A 16,364-nucleotide genomic window follows, 5' to 3' on the forward strand; every position below is an offset into this window, starting at 1 on the left:
TTTCAATCTACCAATTATGTCTGCAGATCTCACGTCAAAAGCATTTCCAAACAATATGAACAAGCTGGAACCACAACGCTGCTTTCAAAGACGTTCCATATCGTCAAGCGACAGGGTTTGTCGCTGCTTCATCATTTAGTAACAGATCCTACGGGTGTTATTTCGGCTTATTGGCGGAGTGGACACATTGACCGATCATCCCCGCCGGCCAAGTGTTTTCCGAGCCAGGGTTCTTCCCTGCGTGTTTGCCGAAAGAGACATTTTGGCTGGTGACATGCAGCTCACCGCCTCTTGCACTTATACCAACCATCATGAGTTGCAATAATGTCAGGCACGCGCACTCGCTCAGGCTGCATGATATGTCGACGCCGCAAGAAGAGGTGTGACGAGCTCAAGCCACTTTGCCGCCGGTGTCAAGTGTCTGGCGCGACCTGCGTCTATGCCACTACTGGCAGTCCTTTCGGCCAGCGATACCTCATCTCATTAGCATCGGATCATTACATTGTACCAAACACTTCTTTCGGAAGACAATCTCTGAACATCCATCCAGGCGACGTCGCCCGCCTCTGTCTGTCGTATTATGCACAAACTGCACAGTCTCACAACTTGGATCCCAGTATTCATGGTGAGCTGACGAGGCCGTTATCTGGCAGCGATGCTTTCATGGATATCTCGGAAAGACGTTTACTTCAATATTGTATGTTTTTTGAACGTGCACTTATCTTCCAAGGCTCACATCCTCAACAGAGTCTGAGATCGTCAGCGCAAGCAGTGTATATGTGAATACGGAGGAATATCCGTCCCGTTCATTGATCATGCCTTTCGCTTATACCCGACGTGGACCTCTACTTTTCACCGTGTTAGCCTTGAGCGCAGCTGAGATGGCAAGTTCAGGCTGTGGGTCGCTCTCTGGCGTTATGTCTAGTGCAGCAGTCTACTACAACAACGCAATTGCTCTGCTGCATCGGTCACTGCAATCCGCATGTGATGCTGAGGAAAATCTCCTGACATGCATACTTCTGTCTTCTTTCGAAATTCCTCCTGGATCTCGTCCAGCATGGCTGCAACATCTCACTGGGGCTGTAGCTATCTATGATCATTTCGCATCATCCATCAGCCGGGACTCTGCCATATTCGCCTATCAATACTTTAGCTCCAGGTGGATACTTCTCGAAACGACTATGCCGCCAGGAATTTACCCATGGGAAGAAGTCATGGCAGAACATTCGGTGACTTTCCAGCTTCTCCAAAATCTGAATACAATGCTAGAGCAAATCGTCGATACTATTCCCCCGTCGCCATGCAGAATATTGACAACAATGTCGGTTGCTCATTAGGATACATTCAGCTGATCAATAGAATATCGATCCTATCGGCTATGAAGTTTCACTGTCAGAGTGACGCTGCTGCTACAAACGAGACACATCGGCTATACTCTACGACAGCGATGGCTTTCGACGATGCCTTGAAGGAGATGGTGTTTATTACCAGGTCCAAAGACACTCTAGTACATATTACTTCCCTAACACCTCCATGACAGTCTCGTAAGTCTCTATAACCTTATACAATGCCGGCTTCTACTTAAAGTCTACAGCCCTCACTTCATCATGGTCCAAAAGTTCCTCCCCTCGGGTCCTCTGAAGTCAACAATGGATTACGAAATTTACCGCAACAACATTCATCCTCCGAAGACTTCGAGCTCATTTCCTCAATGTATGCCCGCGTCATGGCAGAGGATAAAGTTCTTTGCGACCAAGCCCAGAAGAACCTGAACATTGGTGTTTTTGTTAATGGTAAAATCCATTCTGAATATGAGAAGGCGCCGCTGTTCTTCCGACAGACTGTCAGGGAGATTGTGACTGCACATTGGAAGAGGGCACAAGCGGAGGGAAAGCAGGTCTGGCCGGCGAAAAGAGCGGTAGAAGACCCATTCAGTCAGGAAGATGTCAAGATTTGCGAGGGTATAAGCTGCAGTGGGCAGAAGGATGCGATGTTATGGTAATAATGATGATGGTGTTTCAGAAGGGCTGAGGCGCTTCGTTGTCTATTGTTTCATAGCGCGCACAGGAACTCATATCACTATGGCACTTCACTCACGCCAGAAACAGGTGTCAAAATTGCTTCTAGATTTTCTCACCCAGAATCGAGTGTTGAGCTTTGAAGCTTGAAAATCCTCTTGTAAAAGTGTATGATAGTCAGCTCTAGAGTCTTGATTTTGTTTCGCTTGATTGAAACTGCTGTCACTCGATATCCTAGAAAAAGTGGCAATACAAACCTTGAGATGCATCGCGGTCCGTAATTGTCGCGGCTGTCGGGAAAGCTGTCGGGCGTCACTTCGACCGACAAGATCACCGGCGGACGATCTCTTGCAAGCGCTTGCCATTCATTTCAGACTAAAAGGGTGGATCTGATCGTGGCATTCAAGATATCCAGACAAAGTCACCATTTGCGTTTCGTTCCTGCACAATTCACAGACATGATTTCAGCTGCCACATCTTCGTCCAGCGAGTCAGAGGATGAAAGATCCGCTGAGTCGACGCGCTCCGATTCTAGCACACTGAGCAGCGACACTTCTGTTTCCGACAGCGCAATCTCCTCGCGCGGGAAAGAGGCAACGTTGTCTCCCTTGAGCTCGACTTTATCTGGACTGTTCTCCGAGAATGTCATTGCCAAGATACTACACACGGCCACATGGGCATTGCAAGACAATGTGAGTGTGGGCATTGCAAATAGCGCAATGTGTGATTCTGACGTATAGCAGACACCCCCAGTCTACTACCCCGAATATGTTCCCCAGACTCCAGACGCCGCCGGGCGGTACGAACTGAGGGAAAAGGATTTTTGGACTTGCGGGTTCTTCCCTGGTTGCATCTACTCGATCATCGAACGTCTCGTCAAACATTCCCAAGCTACTGATGGAATCGAGCAAACGCAAGAACTGCTCGCGAAGCTTCTCGACCTCGGCGCCGCTTGGTCTGACCCTTTGCACGAATTCGCATTCCGTACAGATACACACGACATGTCCTTCATGATCCAACCGAGCATGCGTGTGAGATGGGAGGTGCTGGGTGACCATAAAGCCTTGGATTCTATCGTGACGGCTGCTCGCTCACTCTTCACGAGATACAATGCAAATGTCGGCGCTGTTCGTGCATGGGATGTGCTGACCCAGAATGGCGTCACAATCACCGACATGAACGAGAACTTTTTGATTATCATCGACTCCATGTGCAATCTAGATCTGCTGTTCTACGCAGCAGCTCATACTGGTCAGAAGGAACTTGCTGATGCTGCCATGACTCACGCCAAAACCCTGATCAACACGTTGCTGAGACCAGAAGGCAAGACAAAGGAGGGCCGTTCCATGTACAGCACATTCCACGTCGCCAACTTTGATCCCCGAGATGGCACAATCAAGCAGAAGATGACCGGACAGGGATACAACGCATCTTCGACTTGGGCGCGAGGTCAGTCTTGGGCGATTCTGGGCTACTCGCAAACATACATGTGGACCAAGGATCCCGAGTTCCTCGACGCCGCGTGTGGCGTAGCAGAATACTTTTGGCACCGTTTGCTGGCGTCTCCAGCATGTGTCGAGCAGGCCGACGCTGACGACTCGAGAGCCAAAGGCAGATATGTGCCGCTCTGGGACTTTGATGCTCCTGTGGATGAGTTCGCACCTCTGAGGGATTCTTCGGCCGGTGTCATTGCTGCCAATGGGTTGCTGATCCTATCGCAAGCATTGGCAGGCTCGGGTGATGCCGAATCTAGTGCTAGATACCTCAACATGGCAACAACCATCATGGAAGACACGCTGCGCTTCTCGCTTGCGCCCGAGAAGGCTAGATTGACCTGGTCGGATGGCAATGGCCCAACAGGCACAGATGTCTATCCCGATGCACATTTCGAGGCGATCCTCAAGAATGCGACAGCGAATCACAACGCCAAGGATTTCAAGCGATACTGGGATCATGGATTAGTATATGGTGACTATTACTTCCTCGAGTTCGGCAACAGGTTAATCAAGATGGGACTTGCATGAGACAATGTCAATCCATAAGCATTATTGAAGTATAGTCTTCTTGAATCCGAACTTTGACTCACCCAAGTCCCCACTCCTCAGGATAGTTTGCACCTGGATGGAGACTTTGAGCTGTGAATAGTGATTCATCGAAACTGATGATCCGGTCCAACTGCATAAAATCCTGGTCAGCCAGCAGGGTGGAGATAGCAGCCAGCCCGTCTTGTGGACTCTGGCCGACGGGCACAGAGAGTGTGGTGTAGCCAGATGGAGAACGGTGCGCTGCGCTGCTAGCTAGATGAAGGGCATCCGTGCCCACTGCTTGGTAAGGCGAAGTTCCCATAACGCTTGCCGCGGGTCTGCCATGGCTATCATCCACGGAAGCATACTGACCAGTCCCCTCGGTCGACAATGATCGGGAGAAAGCATCCAGAGCATAGCCCCGAGTGTCCACGCAGAACTTGACATCAGCGATAGACTTCTCATAGAGGCTGCGCAGCTGTGCACAGTACCTACCCGCGAGAGACGTGCTGGATCTTGATCGGAAGATAGGGCCAGCCCATCGTATCGACATCTCGTCCAAACTGCTGAGCAAAGCCCAAAAGTCGGGCGCAAGCTCTGTTTGGTAGTACTTCCAATGCACTGGATAGTCTGTCAGAAGGCGTCGAAGTGACAAGATCGAACGAGACTGACCTAGAAGCGCGCGGGCGCTGATGTATATGCAAAACGAAAACTGGCTGTTGACCAGACTATCTGAGGATGTATGCTTGAGATATTTTTGTGCGATGGTAGCGGTTTCTGTAGCTGCCGATTGACATGTCTCGGCGCTGTGCATGCTCGGCATCTTGACGGTGCGCGACAAATCTCGGGATGGATAAGCAATTTGCTGATGTAGTAGGATCATGGATGTGTTATGAGTGATATGCGCGAGGGTAAGATTCGGATCCATCTCGACACGAGTAGGCTCTCGAGACACATTGGAGTCCTTCCACTTCTGAGGTAAAAACATCTTCCAGCTTCGTTGAGTTAGCGTTATTCTCTAGGTCGGTGTAATCGCACATACTGTACCAGACGCAGATCTAGTTCCTTGAACCTCATCAACCAGTCACTGACTTGTATGCGATCCGTAAAATCGATTTCCTGCCTGAGGAAGTATGATGTGATGCGACTCAAGGACTCGGTCGCCTCTATACAGTATGCATAAGCTCCGACAGTAGACATGTCGATGTGGGCTCCGTTCTTCTGACCACCAGTTGCTGTGTGTGGAGTCGAAAGCGGACCATCCTTCCCTGATTGAGGGCTCGGGTAATGTTCAGGGAAAAACGTTATCGAGTTCCCGATCCGAGCTGCTGATCTGTCCCAGATACCAAAGAATGGGGTGGTGACGGGTTGCTGCTTGTGCCACAAACCACCATCAGCTGGCAGTCTTCTGTGTACGTCATGTGAAGTCAGACTCGTGTTCCAACCTGTCGCGACCGAACAGAAACTGTAGACCTGAAGTCAGCCAACAGCGCTGGAATGAAGAGCAAAACTCATGCTCACCGATCGAGGTTGAAGATGTTCCAGAAGGCTCTGCGGCGTTCTTCATCCTGAGTCCAGTCCTCGGCAGGCGGCAATAAAGCCAGTGGCATGAGTAAGGGCGTGCCTTGTTTGCTGTCCGGATCCACACTCAGCTGAAGATACTCGACAGTCCTAGTCAATGAGCCGATGATTGGCCAGGCCCTGGATGTGTCACCATTGCCCATCTGCACAGTCAGTCAAGGCTTTTCGTGGGTGCTCAAAACCACTCACATCTGAGAAGGCGATTATGCTCAGGGCTTGCAAGTTTTCAACGCTCAAGCCGTCCATTCCCAGCAGGAGCACTTTGTCTCTTGATTCTAATATGAGCTGCTCGACGTAGTCTGGACGACTTCGAAGGGTCTCATCGTCAACCAAGCGCACAGCGGCAACGATGACAGCGTGTATCAATATGGCGACTTGAGGAGTGTGGTGAGATGCGCTCAAACGAGCTCTCAGCTTTGCCTCGTGCAGTATTGGCGTCCATGGCTGGACGTGTTTGAAATAGGCGAACATGATCTTTTCAAGCAGGTCCGCACTCGGCAGACCGCTGATACTGTCCCCGCTCGGGGTATCGTTGGCTACCGACGTGGTAGATGATTGTCCCAAGGTATCCGCTCTCTTCCTCTTGCGCGTCTGCTGTTCAGCAGCCGTCCCACTGGTCGTGTCCTGAGCTACGGTGTGAGGCGAGAGGCGTTGCGCTGCTGCTGCACCTGACTGTGACGGCACGGGAGTGCAGAACGCGGGCTTCTGGTTGACGAGTCCGCGTAGCTCTTGTACAAGACTGGAAAAAGCAGTGAACAAGGACTGTGTCTCGGTGGGGCGGACGGGATGGGAATCGGAGTTGTATACAGTCGCTTCCAGGGCATCTATAAGCAAGCATTAGGCCAAGCGCAATGTCCTGGAGCAGCCAGGGCGGTCTTGCCGACTCGTCGATTCAATGTCTCTATGGCACCGGGCTTCATGCCGGGCTTGTTCTTTTTCGCATCATAGACGCACACGACACCTACATTCCACTTCTTAGCATCTGCTCTGGTTTGGAACTGCCCACTGCTTCTTACCGAGTCGCTCGCAGTGGTTACAGGTGGGGTGCTCGCGCGAGCAGCGCTGCTTCCGCCGACGACATCCCAGGCATGATGGCGAGTCCGAATCAGGACCTTGCGATTCATTGTGGCCCTCCGAGCACTCTTTCTCCTCCATGTCTACCAAAGCCGGGAGAAGGTATCAGCGACAAAGTCGGACTGCTAGACCTCTGATCCGAGGATCGCATCGCTGTGTGTACCCATGACATGCCCTCTTGCGAAGTCGCGGGTCGGTACGTACGTGGCCTTGGCTCGAAGGATCGCGCTCGGAGACTCAGGGTCCGTCAGCTCCACCAGTTCCTTCCTGCCGGCGGATCGAGCATTGACCCAGACCTGTCAGCCCCCCGCAAGCCCCGCCGGACTGGACATCGCCCGACGCCCGTACCCTCTTGTCTTGCCTTCGAGCCTTAGGAGCATCTTCTTCATCACTTCGGCCTCGACTTTGGCTCCATGATCGGAAAGAGTCGTCATCCATCTAGTTCCAGAAATGCCTCCTCTGACAGGCTTCTCCGACAATCCACTGCTTACTCGAGACGACCTTATCAAAGCGACCCTCGCCTTGATCGAGCCGCTGCTACCATACTTCTCCCCTGCCAAGGGACGTATCCGTGTGCCGACTACCACTGGCACACATTTCGATGAGGTCGCCGCTCAATTTGAAGGCTTCGCTCGACCACTGTGGGCAGTCGGCGCCCTACTATCAGGATGCAGCAGCATCGCTGATGCAGAGCTTCGTAAGCGAGTCATGGACGTCACTCAGCCTTGGATTGATGGAGTCGTCTCTGGAACGGACCCTCAGCATACGGATTATTGGGGCGCCGTCGACCAGATGGATCAGAGGATGGTAGAGGCTGAGATCTTCTCCTATGCTCTGTTAGCAGCGCCTGAACAATTCTTCGAGGCTTTGAGCAAGGAGCAGAAAGCCAACGTCACTTCCTGGCTCAAGTCAATGAATGGCAAGCAGATGCCTCCTACTAATTGGCGTTGGTTCAGAGTCTTCTCTAATCTTGCCCTGATCAAAGTCTGCGGAGAGCCACTGCATCACGTCTCAAAAGAGCTCGAAGCCGACTTGGACATCTTGGACACGTTTTACATCGGCCATGGATGGTCAGCTGATGGTCCTTGGCAAACAGTCGACCAAGCAGCCGCAGAGCAAGATCTCGCAGAGTCTACTGGTCGCAGAGATGCCATAGGGATTGGTCGACAAGCGGATTATTATTCGGGCAGTTTTGCCATCCAGTTCAGTCAGCTTCTATACTCCAAATATGCGAACGACATAGACGCACAAAGATGTGAAAAATATCGTCAGCGTGCTCGAGAGTTTGGGATGGATTTTTGGAGATATTTTGACGCAGAAGGTCAGTTCATATCATGCGACGTTGGAGGAGATCTTGACGGCCCGTCGCAGGTTCGGCTATTCCTTTTGGACGCTCATTGACATACCGCTTCGCATGCGGTGGCTACTTCGCTGCTCTGGCTTTCGCAGGAGTTCCTGATGTGCCGGAGCCATTGTCCTCTCTTGGCGCCATCAAGGGGTTTCTGCTTCGTCACTTACGATGGTGGGCCACGAACTCCGATGACATATTCAACGTGGATGGCACCCTCAATATCGGATGGCTCTATCCGTACGTGCACCTATAGTTGGCGCTTGTCGTGTTTGCTGACTTTAGTTTGCAGAAACATGTATATGGCCGAAGACTACAACTCCCAACAATCGGTCTATTGGTGCTTGAAGTCTCTGATAGTGGTTGCGCTGTCCGCTGACAGTGCATTCTGGACGGCACAAGAGTCGCCGTACCCGCGACAAGCGCAGACTGTCGTGATTGTTTCAGCACCGCAACAAATTCTCTGCAATGCGCCCCAGGGCAACCATCATTTCATGCTAACCCCAGGACAATTCGTTGCATGGCCAATGAAAGCCAACCAAGCGAAATACTGTAAGTTCGCATACTCGTCCGCCTTTGGCTTCTCCGTACCGACCGGTCCACTATTGCAACAGATATCGCCCGACAATCAGCTCTTAATTAGTCGAGACGGAGCTGAGTCGTGGGCCACCAAGTGGAAATGTGAACCTGTCAAGTTCCGCACTATATCAGTGGCGTCGAGCGCAGGAATCAGCATTGCCTTGCCGACTGCTCAAGTCAAGTGGTATCCATGGAGTGATCGAGCTGTCAGCGTTGACACTGTGCTCATACCACCCAATGAGAGATGGCCTGACTGGCATGTCAGAATTCATCGCATCAAGGCCCTGAAGCACGTTCCTTCTGTCCACATCGTCGAGGGCGGTTTTGCAATTCACAGCCGTCAAAGGAAGAACCTCATGCATCTGTCAGTCGGAGGACTAATGCCAGAGTCTTTAATAGGCTCTGTGGAGACAGCCATCTCGAACGATGACTCTACAGTGGTGGCTTCTTTTGACGGCGCGAGCGGTATCTTGACCCAGATCAAGTCGTTTTTCCCTTTTGTCCTTCGAAGCTCCGCGTTGAGAGCGGACGCAAACACCAATCTTGTGCGACCGCGCACTGTGATTCCAGCTTCGTCGATCGATATGAGAACTGGTCTTCGTGAAGGGCACGAAATCTACGTGATCAGCTCAATATTTGCCATATCTACACGAGCAAATGGTGGTCATCAGCCCACTGGGCCAACGCTTAAACAGAAGTGGGACGATGCTCCCGTCATCGATTTGGACAACCTTGGCAAATACCTAAAATGAACTGTCACTGCTTTCTCGAGATTGTGACTTGATCTGAATGATTCAAATTACCATTCGTCCTGATTAGGGGACTAGCGAACCATATTTAAGTCTGATTAAACCACAGTACGACCCTTGTTCATATATTGATGTGTAACTCCTTGTGAATGCCTATATCGGCGACCTGCTCAAGTTCATGTCGGAAGCACATTCTCGTGGATATGGTGTCATGCCCTCCCTTTATCAGAAGAAAATGACAGCTCTAAGGCATCTGTTTTCCCGTCCCTTCCAACCCTCCCAATCCTGGATCCTGATTTTGTATCACACAAATACGATTCTTCAAGATCAGTGTCGCACGAAAGCTCCGTAATCGAGCGCGAAAAGATCAATGATCGTAGACACAATGTCCGCCGTTTCGGGGGAACGAAGACGAGCGGGCCATCGTCGGGTCTGACATACCCCGATGGCCAGATGGTGCGAAATCCGGATACCCCACGTTGGATGGGTCCCCCGCTTTTCGCTTCTTCTCCTCGCGTGCCTTCTGAGCAAGATCGACTTTAATAGCCCGGTGAAAGATGGACTCCTAACCTGGTATCGCATCTCGTTGCTATAAAGCTGACAGCTTACCCCACTGCACAAGGAGATCGTAGAATCATTCCTCTTCGCACGCGATCGCTTTGCCGAAGGTGATTCATCTTACAATCTGGCAGTCCATCAAGATCATTGCCCTTCCAACATGGCGACCGATAATTCGACCTCCAAGATACCCGACTCTGAGCACCATACAACCACCGACATTGACCTTGATGAATTCCGCGGCATTCAGCTCAAAGATGTCATCCCCAACACTCGCGCTCCATGGTATCGCGATGGCACTCTTCTGAAGTTGAACTTCCTGTTACTTGCCGCTCTTCTTACGCAGACTGCGTCTGGATTCGATGCCAGTATGTTGAACGGTATGCAATCGTTGCCACAATGGGAAAAATTCTTCGGTCATCCGATGGGCAACCGACTGGGGGCCATGTCGTTCGGTCCTGGCGGTGGCACGCTCATCTCAGTACTTGTCTCATCCCAGTTATGCGACAGATACGGTAGACGTATGGGCATCTTTGTCGGATCCGCATTCATAATTGTCGGTGCTATTCTGCAGACGGCCGCAAACGACTTCGGCATGTTCGTTGCTGGACGCTTTGTTATTGGCTTTGGACTCGGTATAGTCGCAACTGGTGCACCGCCCCTTCTTTCAGAGCTTGCATATCCGACACACCGTGCGCAGATTGTATCCTTCTTCCTTGTCTCCTGGCCTCTTGGATCGCTGATCGCTGCCTGGATTACATTTGGCACTTTCAAGATGCAAAACTCATGGGCGTGGAGATTGCCCAGTCTGCTGCAGTGCTTCTTCTCTCTTATTCAGATTTCGCTTGTCTGGTTCTGTCCAGAGTCTCCCAGGTGGCTCATCTACCAAGGTCGTCACCGAGAGGCCAAAGATATTCTTGTCAAATGGCATGGTTATGGTGACCCGAACTCGCGACTTGCTCAATTCGAGTATGCTGAAATCACAGCCACTCTTGAGCTAGAGAAGATTCAGAAAAAGGCACGCTGGTCTGAGTACATTTCCTCTACAGGCAATCGCCACAGACTGTTCATCGCTCTTTACATTCCCGCCATGTTGCAGCTTTGCGGCAATGCTTTGACTTCCTACTTCTTGTCAAAGGTTTTGAATTCAATTGGCATCAAGGACCACAAGACACAGCTTGCATTGAACGGCTCCTTGTCAGTATGGAGTCTGATCACCGCTACAACAGCTGCACTGTTGTGCGACAGGGCTGGTCGCCGCAGATTGTTCCTCGTCGGACTAATTGGCATGGGACTCTCGTTCGTAGTATGGACCGCCCTCTCTGCAGTCAACCAAGAAACCCACTTTGAACACACTGGATACGCTGCTGGAGTGCTTACCATGATCTTCATTTTCTCAGCCTGGTACCACTGCTGCTCTCCAATTGGTGCCACTTATATCATGGAGGTCACACCCTTCTCGCTCAGAGCCAAGGCTGCTATGCTTTATCAGCTCACTGGCAATCTTGCGGGACTTTTCAATTCTTTCACCAACCCCATCGCCATGGAAGCCATTGAGTGGAAGTACTACATCGTGTGGTGCTGCGCTCTGGCTATACATCTCGTGGTGGTCTTTTTCATGTTCCCAGAGACAAAGGGTAGATCTCTTGAGGAGGTCTCCGAGCTGTTCGATGGCCCTCGTGATGTTGTGGAAGAGTTGGAGGTTGCCCAGAAACAGGACGTGACCTTCATCGAGAATGCCACTCGTCCCCAAGCTTTCCATTAGGCTCTGGTAGCTCTTCTGCTGTTGTGATAAGGCTGGATCAGCAAGATTCATATCAGATCATCAGTGTGTCTTCGCTAGCAATCGTTACAGGCTCAGTTGAGGGTGCTGATCAGGCGATGCAAATACCATACTACCATAGTCACTGTCAATTTATGTATCCAATTTATTACAGCTTTCTATGCTTCGGCACAAATCCACTGCGTGTCATGAGAAAACGGAATACCATAGTTTACACAAGCCCTGATTGGGGATTGATCCCAAGGAAACCGTAGAGCACAATGCAATGGAACAAGTCCATACTGCAAATGAATCTCTGACTCCTCTCATCCATAGACTTCTCTCTGTATCTTGTTTGGAGTCCGAAGCGTAACTCACACCGAGAGAAGTCATAGGCCAAAGAATGTCATGTGCGGGGGCAGGCAGATTTTGTTGAGAAAATTGGGGCAGGGTGCTACTTTCAGCGATGAAGGAGATACGTAGTCAGTCGTTATTTGATCAATGGCATCTTGTCGACTTTTGCGTTCGGTGCAGCTAGTGCAATAGCAAATCTGTGTAAGGTTTCCCAGCTGGGTTCAAGTCCAGTTCTCCTATGATCGACATTGCAGTTAGCCCAAGTAGTCTTACCAGGGTTCGGCAGCTGCTGGCCAAGCATCCGCGAGTTGCCGACAGACCGCGGACGCATCGGCGTTGCGGACGATGACCCGGGGGAATTGACCGGATGCCCCGCCGCTCTACGTGTACGCTCGGGTCTTTAGTGACCGAGCTTTGACGTTTGACTCTTGTTCACAAAAGAGTACGAGGGTATCGTAAACTACCATGATGCTCTTCGCGTCAGACTCTGCAGTATGAACAAAGTCAGCGCTGCTGAACAGCAGGTACATGATCACCTCCGCTGATTGAACGACTTAGGCTGATTATCCTAGACGATCAACGCACTACAAGCGAATTGGGTGTGGGTGCCCGAGTGGACCGACTCTGCGGATGAGAATACCGCAGGCCACATCGTCAAGTTCAGTCGCGAGCTCAACATTACATCCAGAGTCACTGACGCCGTCATCCACTTTTCCGCTGACACGCGCTACAAGCTTTTCATCAATGGTAGCCTTGTGACAGTGGGACCCACTCGTGGCAGCACCCAGTTGTGGTACTATGACACGATGGACATTACTCCTTACCTCAAACAAGGAAGAAACGAAGTGCAGTTCTTGGTGCTGAGATATTTCGCAGCAGTGAGAGGAGCGATGCCTTTCGCAAGAACGGCTTTTCCTGGTTTCACTCTAGCTGGCCTTGTTCGGATGACAGGGCAATCAATCGACATGGCTTCGCTTACGAACTGGATAGCACAAGTCCAAGCGCATGTTCGCTTTCCACTTGGCTTAATTGATGACTGGTGTCTGCATGTGAGCTTAGTTAGGAAGGTATTGGAGTCACTATTGCTGACAAGAGTGTCTTAGATCAACGAACGAGTAGAACCTCCAGCGCCCAATAACGTTGTGAGTCCTCGATCGTACGGGATGGGCACGCGTAATGGAGATATCTTGCCGTGGCGCCTGCAACCCCGATCGATTCCGCTCCCAGAGTTCGATGATGTGAGCTGCAAGCCATTGGTTGTTCACGAGAGCACATTATCCTTGGAAGCGTGGACGTCTTTCTTCGAACATGGGATACCCCTGGGGCTGTATGCTGGGACGAATCATTGTCTCGACATCAAGGCTGATGTTCACTCGACGGCTTTTCTTCGATGGTGCTTCAAAGCCAGACGTGTGAGCAGATTGAAGTTGAAGATGACATATTCGGAAGGCTACGAGGCAGATCCGCGGTCCTATCCGTTTTTCAGAACTAAGAATGATAGACTGGACTGGCAGAATGGCCACCTCATCGGCCCGCACGACGACATTGTGCTGGATATCGATGCTGGACAAGAGACAATATATGAGCCATTCTGGTTTCGCACGTTCATGGTCCTGCGACTTGAGATCGCTATCGGCGAGGAGACAGTAACTCTGCAATCTTTCAGTGCCACACAAGCGAATTATCCTATGGCGATCAAGGCGAGTTGGGCAAATCCCAGCGAACCTGACAGCAAGCAATTCTGGGACATCTCGATCCGAACAATGCGCAATTGCATGTTTGATGGATACTCAGACTGTCCCTTCTACGAGCAGTTACAGTGAGGATTCCGCCCATCTCATCACAAACTAAATTGACCACGAATAGATACTCAGGCGACTCTCGCTCCATAGGCCTTTTCCACTATCTATTGTCCGGCGATGATCGTCTGATGAGACAAGCCATCTCGATGTATGCCACATCCATTACCGCGGAAGGTCTCACCCAGTCTCGCGTCCCTTCTCAAGGACCTCAGCTCATCGCCAGCTTTCCATTGTACTGGATCTTGACAATCTGCGATCATCATCTATACTTCGGAGACGATGCATACACCAGATCTTTTCTGCCGCGGATAGATGGCGTGCTTGAGTTCTTCGAGTCATGCATTGACGACCGAGGCCTTGTTTCAAATCTGCCTCCAGATCTGTGGCAATTCGTCGATTGGGTCACGACTTGGGGAGCCACGGAAGAACATCCGGACAAGGGTGTTCCGACATCTGGCCGAGGGTCGAACTGCCATACCTTCTTCAGTCTCTTCTACGCCTGGGTCTTGCAGAAGACAGCGAGTCTTGTCCGAGCAGTTGGACGCCGAGGATACGCGGAAGAGTACCAACAGCGAGCCCGGTCGGTCATTCACGCCATTCGAAAGCATTGCTTCGATGGGAGATTCATCACAGACTCAACTGCGGATATCGCTGATGATCTTGCGTACTCGCAACACTGTCAAGTCTTTGGTGTCCTCGCCGGAGTCTTCAACCCCTCTCAACAGGCAAATATCCTCCGACACGCATTCAAGAGAGACGCAGGGTTTGCGAAATGCTCTTACGTCATGCAGTTTTACGCCTTCCGAGCCTTCGCAATGGCGGGACATGGCGTGTATGAGGAAATGTGGCCGGAGGTTTGGGATCCATGGAGAAAGATGCTTCGCAACAATCTTACGACCTGGGAAGAAGATGATGTGCGACAGCGATCCGACTGCCATGCTTGGGGAAGCATCCCGATCTACGAGTTTTGTACAGAGATTGCAGGTGTGCAGCCTACACGACCTGGTTGCTCCCAAATTCTGTTCGCCCCCCGAGTGACTCTTAGCAAGGGCATTACCGCCAAGATCGCTTTGGGGAACGATAACACGGCAACAGTCTCATGGAATACATCATCCGACGGGACTGTGTCGATTAAGCTGCAATTGGACAAAGCTATCGAGGTGCGAAGCTGTGTTGATGGGCCTACAATTGATCATGGTGTGGTTGATCAACTTCAGCTATTCTTTAACCCGGCAAGTGCAGCTTTAGAATGTTCACTTAAGGCAGGCTAGATTGATAAGCATGTTTGACGACCATAAGAAGGTCTTGTTGCTTACGTCTATCATAACTTTTTATAAGACTCAAAATAGATCTTACTCTAGTCAATGTATAATACAGCATATACTGATCCATTATGTGCTGTGTCATCTTGGCTAACCAGCTAAGGTAGAACTATCACTACGTTTGTTAATACATAAGTCTCAATTCTTTACTGGAGGCCTTAGGATAGAATAGATATGCTTACGGCGCATTCTGATGTGGAGACAAAGCCGACTAGTGTTAAGAGGGAGTGCAACACCATCGCCGAAGAAATTCAACTTATCCCCGTGGGTTAGAGCCGAGGTCTTGGTACGTCTTCGGACTTCAAGCTCCTAACTTCTTAATGATCATCTCAAGATCAAGATCGCCTACACTATGGACCGAGTCTGCAAGCGAGTCAAAAATGGAACAAGGCGAAAATCGAGAACGCTCAGTCAGCGTGCCAGCGCCAGAATTGTTTCCATTGTTTTCCCCTCTGGTAGTTTATGACAGATCTTCGCTACCAATACATTGAGCTTGTTCATGGACCTGTGTAACGAAGGATGTTCAACCGACAGGAGTTGTGTATCCTGGATCGAATTCTCTGCCAGCAGCCCACCGCATTATGCTCTCCCAGTCATAACACGTGTGCTGTTCAGCATTACCAAGGAAGTACTTGGAGCCTTCCAAGTCTTCGAATACATGCATTGCCGCAGCGCTAAGATCCGGCCGACATTGCAAGCTTTGTCTGATGTGGTTCATGCAATGGTCAATGTGATCTCTTTGAGCTGCATCCAATGGGTTATGGTGCTGCTGATACTGTGCCTGTCGGCCAACATGGCCGTGGTCATGTGCACCATAGTAGTCCTTGTCGAGTTCTTTCCTGACCGCGTTAAGACAGTGCAAGTTGTGGAAGACGTCAAGCGCAAAGTGATATCTGCCCGTGACAGGATGTTTATCTTTATCCGCATTATAGGACAGAAAAGGATTCAAGGCCATTTCCTCTGATGTGATGGCGGGATATTCGTATTGGAGGAGCTCAGCCCATGCGGCATCTATGGCTGGGCTTGGCTTGCCAAAGTAGAGTGGGATGCTGGAATTCATCTTGCGATATACGCTGTGACTTGTCTCGTTGAAGAGGAGAAGGTCATCGAATTTGATTGTAGCGTGTTTATATGGCAAGGAGGCTGCGGTGACTATACAAGGTGATTGTTCAGTATTGTCGTGTATCATTCTG

At 50.7% G+C, this 16,364-nt stretch overlaps 6 protein-coding genes across 6 annotated transcripts; 4 read left to right on the forward strand and 2 right to left on the reverse strand.

Moving 5' to 3' along the window:
* Positions 1–2,476: 2,476 nt before the first annotated feature.
* On the forward strand, positions 2,477–4,042 carry M436DRAFT_58487 (Six-hairpin glycosidase; the record flags this gene model as incomplete). The annotated part of the gene is made up of 2 exons (XM_013567134.1): positions 2,477–2,710; positions 2,762–4,042. 2 exons carry the CDS (start codon positions 2,477–2,479, stop codon positions 4,040–4,042), a joined length of 1,515 nt encoding a protein of 504 aa, XP_013422588.1.
* A 58-nt stretch (positions 4,043–4,100) lies between these two features.
* On the reverse strand, positions 4,101–6,778 carry M436DRAFT_76916 (uncharacterized protein; the record flags this gene model as incomplete). Its single annotated transcript, XM_013567165.1, has 7 exons — positions 4,101–4,663; positions 4,715–5,037; positions 5,085–5,507; positions 5,564–5,766; positions 5,855–6,447; positions 6,504–6,584; positions 6,640–6,778. 7 exons carry the CDS (start codon positions 6,776–6,778, stop codon positions 4,101–4,103), a joined length of 2,325 nt encoding a protein of 774 aa, XP_013422619.1.
* A 369-nt stretch (positions 6,779–7,147) lies between these two features.
* M436DRAFT_58458 (uncharacterized protein) lies at positions 7,148–9,376 on the forward strand (the record flags this gene model as incomplete). The annotated part of the gene is made up of 3 exons (XM_013567130.1): positions 7,148–8,018; positions 8,069–8,285; positions 8,338–9,376. The coding sequence occupies 3 exons, from the start codon at positions 7,148–7,150 to the stop codon at positions 9,374–9,376; spliced, it is 2,127 nt and encodes a 708-aa protein (XP_013422584.1).
* A 715-nt stretch (positions 9,377–10,091) lies between these two features.
* M436DRAFT_68148 (general substrate transporter) lies at positions 10,092–11,696 on the forward strand (the record flags this gene model as incomplete). The annotated part of the gene is made up of 1 exon (XM_013567157.1): positions 10,092–11,696. The coding sequence occupies one exon, from the start codon at positions 10,092–10,094 to the stop codon at positions 11,694–11,696; it is 1,605 nt and encodes a 534-aa protein (XP_013422611.1).
* Positions 11,697–12,541: 845 nt separating this feature from the next.
* M436DRAFT_76919 (alpha-L-rhamnosidase) lies at positions 12,542–15,120 on the forward strand (the record flags this gene model as incomplete). The annotated part of the gene is made up of 4 exons (XM_013567166.1): positions 12,542–12,571; positions 12,620–13,096; positions 13,151–13,866; positions 13,914–15,120. The coding sequence occupies 4 exons, from the start codon at positions 12,542–12,544 to the stop codon at positions 15,118–15,120; spliced, it is 2,430 nt and encodes an 809-aa protein (XP_013422620.1).
* Positions 15,121–15,694: 574 nt separating this feature from the next.
* On the reverse strand, positions 15,695–16,360 carry M436DRAFT_58524 (uncharacterized protein; the record flags this gene model as incomplete). Its single annotated transcript, XM_013567140.1, has 1 exon — positions 15,695–16,360. One exon carries the CDS (start codon positions 16,358–16,360, stop codon positions 15,695–15,697), a length of 666 nt encoding a protein of 221 aa, XP_013422594.1.
* Positions 16,361–16,364: the final 4 nt, after the last annotated feature.

This window comes from Aureobasidium namibiae, assembly GCF_000721765.1.
Source record: "Aureobasidium namibiae CBS 147.97 unplaced genomic scaffold scaffold_29, whole genome shotgun sequence".
Classification (NCBI taxonomy): domain Eukaryota; kingdom Fungi; phylum Ascomycota; class Dothideomycetes; order Dothideales; family Saccotheciaceae; genus Aureobasidium; species Aureobasidium namibiae.